Raw genomic sequence first — 14,273 nt, 5'->3', positions numbered from 1 at the left:
CTCAGAGGCTTTCTGAATCATTAAAGGAATGGTAAGATGTTTTGTTATTTTTCCCCTCACCATCCTATACTTAGGTTACTGTTGTAGCACCCAGCCTGCTCTCCTTATCTTTAGCTTTTTCTCCTTTCCAGTTCATCCTACATATTCCAGACTTACTGAAATGGTGTTTTCATCATGTCAATTCTTGAATGAGAAACTTCAGCATCTTTCTATTTCTTTTACCCACTTTGGTCTTTTCTCCCAAAACAGCCCCTAATCCAGTAAGATGCCCCCTCACTATTCCCTCATAAGTCCTCTTTGACTTTGCTCATGCTGCTGTGTGCCGGTGTCTAGCATAGGTGTTGGCACAGGTCTGTTTCCTGTCTGAAACCTACCCACCTTCAAGACCTAGCACAAATTCTGCTTCTTATGATAAGTTCTAGAGGTAATTTTTGGGATTACTTTGATCCAATATCATCTCCCTACTCCCCATTCACTTAATGTTTGTATTAATACATGTACTATACCTTTAGGTTCTATTCACTCCCTAATAGTATTCTCTAACTTTTTTTTGTTTGGTGGTCACATTTTCCTGAGGGTAGTTTATGCTCTACTCTGACTGTGTAGGTTCTATTCTATAATGTAGAAGACAGATCCTTGGAGAGAGTACTGGAAATCGCTATTTTTAAGCTACCCAGCTGATTCCAATGATGAACAGCTTACTTGGTGTCATTTAAACTGTGCAGTAAATTTTACATTTGAATTGAACAGAATTAACAATAGATTTTGTATTAAATGTAATTTGTTTTAAGTTCTTTGGAACTTTATGATCTTTGCATAATGTTACTTCTTTTTATCCACATTTATGGTTAGCCAAGATACCCTATTCTCTCCAAATTCTGTATGAGTGAGAGAAATTTTCAATTGAAATATTTTAGTCACATGTACGTAGATGAATACATATACAGTTATCTTTTAAAAATTTTCCTTCACGGGCGGCGCCTGTAGCTCAGTCGGTAAGGCGCCGGCCCCATATACCGAGGGTGGCGGGTTCAAACCCGGCCCCGGCCAAACTGCAACCAAAAAATAGCCGGGCGTTGTGGCGGGCGCCTGTAGTCTCAGCTACTCGGGAGGCTGAGGCAAGAGAATCGCTTAAGCCCAGGAGTTGGAGGTTGCTGTGAGCTGTGTGAGGCCACGGCACTCTACCGAGGGCAATAAAGTGAGACTCTGTCTCTACAAAAAAAAAAAAAAAAAATTTCCTTCACTTTTTAATTATGCAACTAAGTTAAGAACATATTCTCTTGAAGAATTAAAAAATAACAAAACTCACTCTTGATTCTTTTCCTTCCTCTGTGGTATTACAGGTCTATTGATTTGCCATGTTCCATTCCCTTCTGAATTTTTAAAGTACATTTATGTTTTTGTATTCAGTTTTCTTTTTTCACATAAATACTTGTTGCTTTGTCTTAAAATTCTTTATATCTCTGTCTCTGTGTGTGTCTGTTCATTCTGTATAGTGTTCCATAGTATGAATATACCACCATTTACTTAAGCATCCTCCTCTTAATAGACACTTAGGTTACTCTCACCTTTGTTTTTTGTAACTGTAAACCACACCTCAGTGAACATTCTTGCATATATGGCCTCTTGTGTACATGTACCATTTGCCTTTAAACAAGAGGCTTTTCCCACCATGCCCTCTTCTCCATCTTTTGTTCACAAGCAGTATCTCATAGCCTGCATCAATGTACAGCTTGTCTTTTTCAGGGTTTGGCCAGTAGAACACAACGTTAAGTAAAGAAATTTAAATTCTAGATCTGGCTCTGCCATTGATTTGCTTATTTGCTTTGAGATCTTGGACCATTTTCTTCTGTTTCATGAAGGTGTTAAATGATGTGACTTTTAGGGTTTTTCACAGTTCTAACAATATGCTGTTCTAATTAGGCTTATGGGTGTAATGCCATCAACCTTTCTGTTTTAGTCAGCATGTAGCAGGAATCATTTGACTCCTGTAAAGCATAAATCTATACAGTGCTTATTAATAAAGAGACATTTTGCTTTCCTTTGCACAAGTTGTCTGCATCACTTCTTAGCTGATGCTGGAGAGCTAAATGGAAAAAGGAGTAGCAGTAGTAGTCCTCGTTTTCTTTTGGATAATAGAAAATTATTGCCCATACCTGCTGTCTGTATTTTAAAGTATTATCATTTCTTGCAAATTCTAAAATATTAAAGGACTTGTTCAAAATCATTATCTGATGAGTTTTAGGGTCTGGACTTTAACATCATATGTTTTGATTTCTAAATTCACTGTTCTGTTAAAGAGAAAAAATATTTTCCTCATACTCTAAATATTTACTCAACATATGCTAAATTTATTTTTAACAACTACAAAGTGCTCTTTAAATGTTAGTCCCACACTCTCAAACTGTTCCTTCTTCCTCCTGGTTTATTTTATATAGTAGTTGGCACTCTGTTCAGTTATAACAGTTCTGGATATCAAGATGACCAACACTTTTGAGTCGACATCTCTTAAATATTCAGGAAATACATTACACAAGTAGCTGTGGTTATTGTTATCCTTCAAATCACTTGACATGGACTATAAACATTTAGCTCTGGTGCACGAAAAATGGGTTGGAGGCTAAGCTTAACTTGTCTACAAGGTATCTGTTTCATCTTCACGATAGAACCCAAGTGTGCCAGTGATGATTCATGGAAATACTTAATGATGAAAAATGGCTTTGTTTTTGTTCGAAATATTTTAAAGAATACTCGTGGAAGTGTGGATTCTTTATTTTCAGATATTTTCTTCCTAACATACCAGCACTGAGCTGAAATTATTTCTTGCAGAGTATCTTCTTACAAAAAAGTAATATGATACAATCCAATGTGACAATTGAGAGCTTAAAATGTGCTATTTTAAGCACTTTCTTGCCTAAGTTTAGTTAACTATTCTAAAGCTGAAAGTTTATTTCCTTTGTAGCATATTAGTTGTTTAAGAGTATGCAGAACTATTTTCTTCATAGCTTTTATTTTCCTGAGTGCTAGGAAGAGCTAATTGGAACTGAAGTTATATTAATTCTGTAGCTATGTCTGGAATAGAATTCTCTAGACCAGCTGTTCTCACCCTGTGGGTCGCGACCCCTTTTTAACAATGAAAGTACATTGCGACATTAGGAAGGCTGAGAACCACTGCTCTAGACTTACAGGAACGTCTTATATCTTACTATTCTCATTTCCTTCATCCTACAATCACCCCTGCTTCCCAAAAATTATTAAGAGTAAGAGAAACAAACATAGACCATTTATATTTTTTCCGTATTTTTTCCTGCTTCTTATTAACTTTTCCCCTCTCATACTTTTTCTGTTACCTTTAAAATTTTTTCCCTTGTCTCTAAATCTACCTCATCTCCCATTGTCTTGATTACTCCTCTCTGTACCTCCCACCCTCTATGCTCCTGAGAACTTAACAGCATCATTAATTCTCCTCTTGACTAATATATGTGCACATACCACAGTTCACTGGTCATCAGAGTACTAGGGCCAAGGTTCTCAAATGCTATTACAGTTCTCAAGTGTGAAGTGCTGGGTCAGTTTATTACTAATTATGAGTAGCAGATTTGAGATTAGCCTTAAAATAATACCACTGTCACCCACTTGCATACAGAAGTACTTTCTTGAGTGGGAGAGAGTAGCTACAGTTAGTTGACTATCTGGGAACTGAGCACAACCCAAACTTGTCTGTGCCATTGTCTGGGGGAATGTGTTAGGGGACACATAAGCATCATCTTTCCTTGGGATTTTTCTCCACAGAAAAAAAATCTCATCAAAAAACAAGCAAATGTCCCAACTTAAGATTCTTATTCTTGTTTGGGTTTGTTTGTTTGGCTGTAGGTATTTTGACCATATGGTATTAAAAGATACATGAACCCTGGAAAAAGATAGCTTCTCTCTCTAGAAGTTAGGTTGGTTTGTTTCTACTAGTTGTTTTATCAACACAAGACTGTGAAGTTAGAGTGAAAAATTACCCTGTAGGTCTTATTAAATAGATACGGAAAGTAGCAAATCTGGAAGATGTTGCAAATGAAGGAAGATGGCTTTTGATCTATGAATGTATGTGGTAGATTTCCTTGCTTGCTTCTTTTCACAGATGTTTTCTGGTAAGAGATTGCAAAAGCAGAATTAAACAAGACAACACTGTAAATCAAATAGGTTTCATGTTTTACCTATGGTGTGGTTTGGGTGTTTCTAACATCTGTTTGTCATGTCCATTAGTATAGAAACTTCAGAGGTTTTCCTGGGAGATTTCTTTGTAGTAACCTCAATTTTTCTTTTTCAACTTATGTTGACAGTCTCTACTTACTGTCTCAAATTTAACATAAAATGAACTCTTTACTCCAGCCCAAAGACTGTGTTGAATCTGTAGTGGTTTCTCTCTTCAGGAAGAAAACCTGTAATTGATCCAGGAATTTCTGAGTTAAAAGAAAAAGTTAGTATGGATGAGTAGGAAGAAAAAGAATGTTTACATTTGTTAAACCCAAAAGGTACATAACAAAATACTATTTCTTTGCAAATACTTGGTATGATATATTCCAGAATTCTAGTTCTGGGTATCATTTTACATGTAAAGATAGCAAAATCCCTTAACTTCTTACCGAAATTTAAGATGTACTGTTAAGGAAATGTAACTAGAAAACTGACAGTGAAAAATTAAGGTTTTCTGTACAAGTGATCTGCTTCTTTATTCAGTGCTTTATTCTCCCTCTCTGGAAAATTTGGTTTTCTTTCATAGCTTGTTAATAGCTTCATCACTGGTGTTCAAATAGCACATTCTATTGAAATCAATGTATAGTTGCACAACTTTTGAAAGTACTAAAAAAATTGAATTATATAGTTTAAATGGATAAATTGTATAGTATGTGAATTATATTTTTCTTTTCACAAAACAACTTTTTCTTTTAGCAATTGTATATTAATATGCATATAAATGGATTATTAAAAATTTAATCAGATAATTACAGAACAAGCCCCACTGGCACACACGGGTTTGGCAAGCATACTTGTATTTTTTATGTAAAACTATTACATAAAAAATCAATGTATAATTATATTGGAAAATATAGGTTTTGAAGAATTTGTGTTTATTATAAATTTGCCCCCAAAACTAAAATGTACTTCATGGCTTCTTCAGGAGTGAACATTTTTATCAGAAGCCCACTTTGTGTGAAGCTTGCTGCTAGGTCCTTGCCCAGCTGGAGTTGCCAGTGCACTCCAGACCCCTGTGCACGCCTGGGTGGCCCGGCAGCCCAGGCTCCAGGTTAGGTTGTTGCTGTCTCTTACATCCACATACTTCTGCTCCCAGCATTTGACAAGTATGCTTACCAAACCTGTGTGTGCCAGCGGGGCTTGTTTTGTAATTATCCGATTAAATTTTTAATAATCCATTTATACACATATTAATATACAGGTGCTAAAAGAAAAAGTTGTTTTGTGAAAAGAAAATTTTAGCCACCCTTACCTAGATAAAGGTTAATTGCTATGAAGAAAGATTTTATTATTGAATTAGGCATGGAAGAAACAATTGTAAAAGATTTAGAGAAAATCATCAAAATTTAGATATATATTATAGTCAGTATACCCAGGATATTCACAAGTATCCTAAGTCCTCCAAAACTGATAATCAGCATGAGTATGGTTTATATAAGAAAAGATTGACACTTGTGTGTAAGTTACTATTAGACATTTAAGGGATATATATAGCACTTTAAAAAATTGTTTCACTTTAATTAACCTTTCTGATTAACCATCTGATTAACTAATGGTCTGGCAGCACTGAAACGGATACACAAAGAAAACTTACACAAAGTTTAGTAAAATGGTAAAGGAGTTTAGCATTGACAGATAAGAATGGGCTAAAGTAACAAAGTGTGTGTATGTATGTTAGAGATGAGAGAGAAAAAAACTAAAATAAAACTAAATTTACCTATGTTAATATTTATGTCCCTGGCTTCTTGCTCTTTTATTCATTATCTACTGATTTCAAAGCAGGGGAAGCTGAGAAAATTAATGAAAGATGCCCATTCATTAATACAACAAGCACCAATCTGACATCCACAGAGGGCCATACGTTATACTAATTTATGGAGATATGATCACAAATAAGATGTGGTTCCTCATTATGTATTTAGTATATTTTTTAAATTTAAAAAATGAATTATCTTTACATATGTAGAAAGAATGTAGCCAGGCCTAGTTTAATCCCAGCTACTTGGGAGGCTGAAACAGAAGGATCACTTGAGGTCTAAAGTTCAACAAGTAGCAAGACCCTATCTCTAAAAATGTGTTTTGTTTGTTAGCTGGGTGTGGTAGCTCATGTCTGTAGTCCCAGCTGCCTGGAGGTGAAGGATCAGTTGAGCCCAGAAATTAGAGGCAACAGTGAGTTTTGATCATGCTGCTGCACTCCAGCCAACCTGGGTGGCAAAATGAGACCCCCTCTCTTTAAAAAACAAACAGACAAACAAAGCATATTTTTTCGATGTTATTTAGTAATGCTGAGAATGTTCAGTCTCATATTTGTTCTTAAAGCAACAAGTTCTCTTATGCTTATGGAAACTCAAACTTTAAGTTCCACATCTTCCAAGAGAAAAGACACTTCTTTTCCTCTGTAGAGATTAATTCTTTATGATTGTCTATATGGGTTCTCCCCCATTGGTTTTTACAGACTAACTCACAGGACAAAGAGCAGCAAATTAGGCATCAAGAGACCTGAGTTCTCACTACAGCTCTGCTACTAAGACCCTGACTGACCAAACTGAGGCCCATCTCTAAAAATGGGGCTGGAATAGAATAAATATTCTCTAAAATTATTTTCAATGCTTGTGGTCTCTGAGATTGTTCCACTTCCTTTATTTTAATGATTTTAATGAGCTTGGAGTCCATAATGAGGACATGTAAATAAAGCATGAAATTTAGAGCACATGTATCTTTCGTATCAACAGATCTATGCAGAACTCAGTCTAGAATGTAAGTTCCATGAAATTTGGAACCCTGTCTCATTCATTCATATACTAGGAGTTAGATAAATATTTTTAAATAAAACATGAATCTTAGTAGGAAATGTAAATGGAAAAGAAAAATAAGAAAGAGAACTTTAGATCTTCAAGAAATTCCTAGGTAGGTTTCCAACTATTGGAGGAGTAATCAATTGAAATAGAAAGATTGGAGGACAGATTTTTATATTTTGTTTTGCTTCTTCTGAATATGGTACAGCCTGGTGCAGGATTTCATGTCAGGAGAAGGTGTGGAGCTAGAGAATCCATTTATTCAGTCAGCAAATATTTAGATATTTGAATATATTAATGGAGTGTTTCACATACTTTTGGGTCTCAGGACCCATTTATACGTTCAGGAATTATTGAGTATCTCCAAAGAGCTTTTGTTTACATTGAGTTTTAGCTGCTATGTTCCATACTGGAATAGACACTGAGAGATTTTAAATTATTTAACTCATTAAAAAATAGTAATCCTATTAAATGTTATCATAAATAACATTTTTTATGAAAAGTAATTACATTATTCAAAACAAAAGAGTTTAGTGAGCAGAGTATCATTGTTTCACATTTTACACATCTCTTTGATATGTGACTTATTAGAAAATAGCAGAATTCTCTTATTGCTTTCTGCAGTCTATTGCAGTATGCTGCTGATTGAAATATACGAAGTATATGAAGAAAATCTGGCTTCATGCAGATACATAGTTGGGAAAGGGAGGCCCTCACAGACCCTATTCAGGGGTCTCAGGATCTTTAGACCACACTATGATAACTACTATACTTGGGAATAATGAAAACATGAGTAGTGTGTGCTTATTTACTCACCAAATACTAAGTGCTTACATGTGACAGTAAATAGGAAAAAAAATAATCTGGTAGGAATAAAGAATTTGGAGGTTGAGGCTGCGTTTGGAGTCTAAGCATGTTTATCCTATATCTGGGGTCAGAGTACAAAGGATGGGAGGGAATAATAACACAAAGTATGAGGAAGAGCTGATTAGAATTACAAGCTTATTCTTATTAAAATGAATTGTGACGTTAGATTTAAGAAAATGAAAAATGGAGGAGCAGCTGGTAGCTTGAAGAGGAAATAGAATATTCCTCGCACAGGCAGGCTGAGACAAGAGGATCACTTGAGTCCAGGAGTTCTGGGCTGTAGTGCACTATGCCAGTCAGGTGTCCGCACTAAGTTCAGCATCTGTGTGGTGACCTCCCAGAAGTGGGGGGCCACCAGGTTGCCTAAGGAGGGGTAAACTGGCCCAGTTTGGAAATGGAGCAGGTCAAAGTTCCCATGCTGATCAGTAGTTGGAGCATGCCTGTGAATAGCCACTGCACTCCAGCCTGGGCAACATAGCGAGACCCCATCTCTTAAAAAAAAAAAAAACAGTGTTGGGGGATCCTTGTGAAGTAAGGAAGATGCTTAGATTAGACACATAGGAATATGAATGCCTGTTGTGAGAGAGATGAGTGGATTTCGCAGCCATAAGTTTCGGATGAGAACGTTGTATGGTATGACTATGATTCCATCAGCAGAGGGTGATGCGGGGTCTGGGGAGGTTCTGCCTCTTGCCTAGCCACGTGAGCTTTCTCTGCTTGTGGCCAACATTGATTCTTAAATCCATGTGTTTAAAATCTCCCAAATAGATTGTATTTTTTTAACACTTCCAGGATCCTTTTTTGTTTGTTTGTTTGTTTGCAGTTTTTGCCGGGGGCTGGACTTAATCCCGCCACCTCTGGCATATGGGGCCAGCGCCCTTACTCCTTTGAGCCACAGGCGCCACCCCTTCCAGTATTCTTTATAGGAGAGGTAATGAGTAAAATGTTCAATACATTTGTAAAGCTTTTGTTTATGTCATAATGCTGTTTTTGGTAATTTTCTCTTTGCTTTTTTTTTTTTCCAGACCATCCAGACCTTTCAAGTTGCCAAAAAGGTAAAGTGATATGAGTCATCTTATTAAATAACAAATTTACCTGCATGGTTTCCTCCTTCTAGTATTTTTCCATATTTTCCTATTCTTTCCGCCTTCCTCATTCATATTTTTATGAAGGAAAAAATTAATTTCCTGTAATTTGCTTCAGGAATCCCATATCTCCAAAAGTGGTTTTAATTTCAAGATACATTTTTATCCCTTAAATTCTATTTTTGTCTAATCCTTTGTATTTGTGTAATTATTTTACATTCCTTCCTGTTCTGCCAACTATCATGACTTGAATTCATGGCAGCTTATTTTAGATAGATTATCTATTTTTCTTTCTATAAATATTGTTACTAGGGGAGGTATTCCTTTTTATGTGGAAATTTTTTAATTTTGAATTAATATGAGGGTACAAATTTTTAGGTTACATTGTTCTTGCTTCCAAAGTAAAGTTCAAATTGTAGAAGAGCCCATTACCCATGGGGCATGCTGAACACCCTCGCATTGTGCACATTAGGTGAGATCCCGCCAATCGACCCCCCTTCCCTTGCTAGACTATATTTGTGTTTTATCATTCATGTGGGCATGTAATTGTTTGTATATTGGTTTCATATTAATATTGAGACATTGATTTTTTTTTTCCATTCTTGGGATACTTTACTAAGAAGGGTGAATTTCAACTCTACCCAGGTAAACATAAAAGATGTAAAGTCTCCATCTTTTCTTTTTTTTTTTTTTTATTAAATCATAGCTGTGTACATTAATGCGATCATGGGGCACCATACACTGATTTTATAGACCATTTCACACATTTTCATCACACTGATTAACATAGCCTTTCTGGCATTTTCTTAGTTATTATGTTAAGACATTTATATTCTACATTTACTAAGTTTCACATGTACCCTTGTAAGATGCACCGCAGGTGTAATCCCACCAATCACCCTCCTTCTGCCCATCTACCTCCTTCCGTTCCCTCCCTCTCCCCCTTCCCCCTATTCTTAGGTTATAACTGGGTTATAGCTTTCATGTGAAAGCCATAAATTAGTTTCATAATGAGTACATTGGATACTTTTTCTTCCATTCTTGAGATACTTTACTAAGAAGAATATGTTCCAACTCCATCTATGTAAACATGAAAGAGGTAAAGTCTCCTTCTTTCTTTAAGACTGCATAATATTCCATGGTGTACATATTCCACAATTTATTAATCCATTCGTGGATCGATGGGCACTGGGGCTTTTTAGACCAATATCACTAATGAATATAGATGCAAGAATATTCAACAAGATCCTAACAAACAGAATACAGCAACACATCAAACAAATTATACAACATGGCCAAGTTGGTTTTATCCCAGGGTCTCAAGGCTGGTTCAATATATATAAATCTATAAGTATAATTCAGCACATAAAAAACAAAAACCATATGATTCTCTCCACTGATGCAGAAAAAGCTTTTGATAATATCCAGCATCCCTTCGTGATCAGAACACTTAAGAAAATTGGTATAGAAGGGACATTTCTCAAACTGATAGAGGCCATCTACAGCAAACCCACTGCCAATATCGTATTGAATGGAGTTAAACTGAAATCATTTCCACTCAGATTAGGAACCAGACAAGGCTGCCCATTGTCTCCACTGCTCTTTAACATTGTAATGGAAGTTTTAGCCATCGCAATTAGAGAAGAAAAGGCGATCAGGGTATCCATATAGGGTCAGAAGAGATCAAACTTTCGCTCTTCGCAGATGATAAGACTGTACACCTGGAAAACACCAGGGATTCTACTACAAAACTCTTAGAAGTGATCAAGGAATACAGCAGCATCTCAGGTTACAAAATCCACATTCATAAATCGGTAGCCTTTATATATACCAACAATAGTCAAGCTGAAAAAACAGGTAAGGACTCTATTCCATTCACAGTAGTGCCAAAGAAGATGAAATATTTGGGAGTTTATCTAACAAAGGACATGAAAGATCTCTATAAAGAGAACTATGAAACTCTAAGAAAAGAAATAGCTAAAAATGTTAACAAATGGAAAAACATACCATGCTCATGGCTGGGAAGAATCAACATTGTTAAAATGTCCATACTACCCAAAGCAATATACAATTTTAATGCAATCCCTATTAAAGCTCCACAGTCATACTCTAAAGATCTTGAAAAAAAATAATACTTCATTTTATAGAGAATCAGAAAAAAACCTCAAATAGCCAAGACATTACTCAGAAATAAAAACAAAGCTGGAGGAATCACGCTATCAGATCTCAGACTATACTATAAATCGATAGTGATCAAAACGGCATGGTACTGGCACAAAAACAGAGAGGTAGATGTATGGAACAATATAGAGAACCAAGAGATGAACCCAGCTACTTACCGTTATTTGATCTTTGACAAGCCAATTAATAACATTCAGTGGGGAAAAGATTCCCTATTTAACAAATGGTGTTGGGTGAACTGGCTAGCAACCTGTAGAAGACTGAAACTGGACCCACACCTTTCACCATTAACTAAGATAGACTCTCACTAGATTAAAGATTTAAACTTAAGACATGAAACTATAAAAATACTAGAAGAAAGTGCAGGGAAAACTCTTGAAGAAATCAGTCTGGGCGAATATTTTATGAGGAGGACCCCCCCCAGGCAATTGAAATAGCTTCAAAAATACACTACTGGGACCTGATCAAACTAAAAAGCTTCTGCACAGCCAAGAATGCAGTAAGTAAAGCAAGCAACAGCCCTCAGAATGAGAGAAGATATTTGCAGGTTATGTCTCCGGCAAAGGTTTAATAACCAGAATCCACAGAGATCTCCATCTTTTCTTATGGCTGCATAGTATTCCATGGTGTACATTTGCCACAATTTGTTAATCCATTCACAGGTTGGTGGGCATTTGGGTTGCTTCCATGACTTGGCAGTTAGGAATTGAGCTGCAGTGAACATTCAATGTTCCACAAATGTTTTTGTGGTAAAATAACTTTTGTTCTTCTGGGTAGATACCTAGTAATGGGATTGCAGGATCAAATGGAAGGTCAACTTTTAGTTCTTTGAGAATTCTTCATAGAGATATTTCACATTCTGTTTATCCAGTTTGTCTTCCATTTTTTCCAAAAAATGGAAAAAGATAAAGTGAAGAAGTAGTCAAGTAAATATGGTAATATTAAGAAAACAAACTTCTACTTTTCTAGAAAAAAATAGGGCTTTTTCAAATGATATTTTGAGAAAATTCTATATATTTTGTCTCTGTAATGCGACGATATTATCTAAAAGTTCTAATTGCTTCTTTTTGGTATATATACCTATAAATACAACTTATCCCAAAAAGCCTTTCCTGATGCCCCTTTCCCACCCTGGCTGAAAGTAATCTCTTCCCTTGTTGAAGACACAAAGCATTTTTTCTGTATTCCTCAAAAAAAAAAAATGTATTTCTTCTTACATACTTTTTAAGATATGTATATACCTATCTAATTTTCTGTATTTGTGTATAAATTCCTTGAGGGCAAGATCCTGTCTTCAATTTTTATATTACCGGGACACATTATTTAATTCATATTGCTGAATGAATTTATTACCTCACAGGACAGAGTTCTGTACATTTTTTTAAGGTGAACTTTTTCAAACTTTGTTCTTCCCACTAAGTTGATAGTTGATGCCACTGGAAAAGTTTTGATATGTCTACTTTTAAGGTACAGGAGAAATAAGGAAGAGCTATTAAGGGAAATAGAAGAGAATGAAACAAGGGGAAAGGAACTTTAGGAAGAAAAGGATAGCTAACTATTAAATTAAATTAAATATTACCCAGGTCAAGGTAAATGAAAACCAAGAATAATTAGTTGATTTTGGCAATTCAGGAGAGTCATGGGAGCAAAAGCCAGGCTACATGTAGGAGATTGCAGGTTGGGTTGTGGGTCAGGAAAAGGAAGCCTCCAGCCTGAGCATTTCCACTCTCTGCAGCACAGCTCTCTGCTCAGAGGGTAGGGAGGAAAGAAGAGATGTTTTGAGAAAGGCAGCAAAGAACCAGAGAAGAAAATCTTCATAAACTAAGAGGAAAATGCACTGTGGAAGGTGTTACAAGTGGCCCATTTAAAACAATCCCCCATTTAATGTCACTTGAGAATAAGTTGGCCCTGTAAGACACTCAGTTTATTTGTTTTAACAGTTATTTCTGATCTATCCCTAAGAAAAACTCAATAATAAGGTGACTGAGTATATTTGTGGGACTTCCTATTGGACACAAATGACAATAACAACCTGAAGTCAGGGTGCCAGGCATCAGGGCCACTTACTCAGACCCACAATTCACCCCACTACATCTGCTTCCTCCTTTTGTCAAAGAAAGATGAGTCCTTCAGCTCTTAAGTCCTCAAGTCTCTGTTTGAGACTTAACCTGTTAAGAAAATGAGGTGAACTTTTATATAGCAGTGCCCTGGAACATTGGGTCCTAACTTCAATTGCTGGTATAGCAGTAGGTCCTCAGGGAAAACTGTCACCTGATGATTCACTGGAAAATCACTACCTGCTGTAGCCCAGTTGTTCAAAGGCAGGCTGCAATTACAGTTATGGTATTGTCTAAAGATTTTCAAAATTAGAGCAGGTGCATGAAAAACAAGGGTTATTTGGTATGCAGAAGACTGTATTACAGTAAAAGGAATGGTACTTTTGAACGTTCTTCTAATGCACATGATTCACTTTTCAAAGAAAATAATGTACAAGTAGTTTATTCTTTAAACTTAGAAGATATATATATCTTGAACCCAGACTCACCAGGAGTGAAATTAGCCAAAAAAAAATAGAGAGATTTATAGGCCATTTTTAATTTTCTTTACTTCTCCAATTTTTCTACTTTATTAGCTTTTTATCCTGATATTACAACCATTGTCTGGGTTTCATGTTGTATATGAAACCTTGCTTCCTTCATGGCACCCACAGCTGTATGATATCTTAGCAAAGATACAGAAACAGCCTCAGCAATTTTGTGGTGTTGGGAAATACTTATCTGAGTGAAATTTACTCAGAAATAGTTGAACTTTCCCCTGTGTTGCTCAGAACGGTGACTCCGTTTCTCAAGTGTGAACAGTTGTCTCTAGGAAAGGTTAACATGTGAAACATCTGCTGTGTGAAGTGGAATTGTAATATAGTAAGGTTAAATGCATTTGGAAGAAATGCACTGAAATCAGTAATGCCATAAAGTTTCCATATGTCGTCACTGCACGTGTATGGTATATACCAGTGCTGTAAAATCAAAACCAAATGTTTTCAAAGGTACAAAAAGCAATTATTAAATGAGGTTTTTACGGTTGCTATACACATGTGTGCAGA

At 36.0% G+C, this 14,273-nt stretch overlaps 1 protein-coding gene across 10 annotated transcripts in view; it reads left to right on the top strand.

The window, feature by feature from the left end:
- The window catches only part of DISP1 (dispatched RND transporter family member 1), a 278,204-nt gene that overhangs the window by 248,355 nt on the left and 15,576 nt on the right, over positions 1–14,273 (top strand). For all 10 annotated transcript variants that reach the window (XM_053607070.1, XM_053607073.1, XM_053607069.1 and 7 more), the window contains one exon: positions 8,933–8,962. In XM_053607070.1, coding sequence (XP_053463045.1) covers positions 8,933–8,962 — 30 coding nt within the window. The remainder of the gene's footprint in view (positions 1–8,932; positions 8,963–14,273) is intronic.

Source organism: Nycticebus coucang, chromosome 10 (genome assembly GCF_027406575.1).
Source record: "Nycticebus coucang isolate mNycCou1 chromosome 10, mNycCou1.pri, whole genome shotgun sequence".
Taxonomy (NCBI): Eukaryota; Metazoa; Chordata; class Mammalia; order Primates; family Lorisidae; genus Nycticebus; species Nycticebus coucang.
The sequence above is the reverse complement of the archived record's forward strand: the minus strand, read 5'-3'. Positions and strand labels throughout refer to the sequence as shown.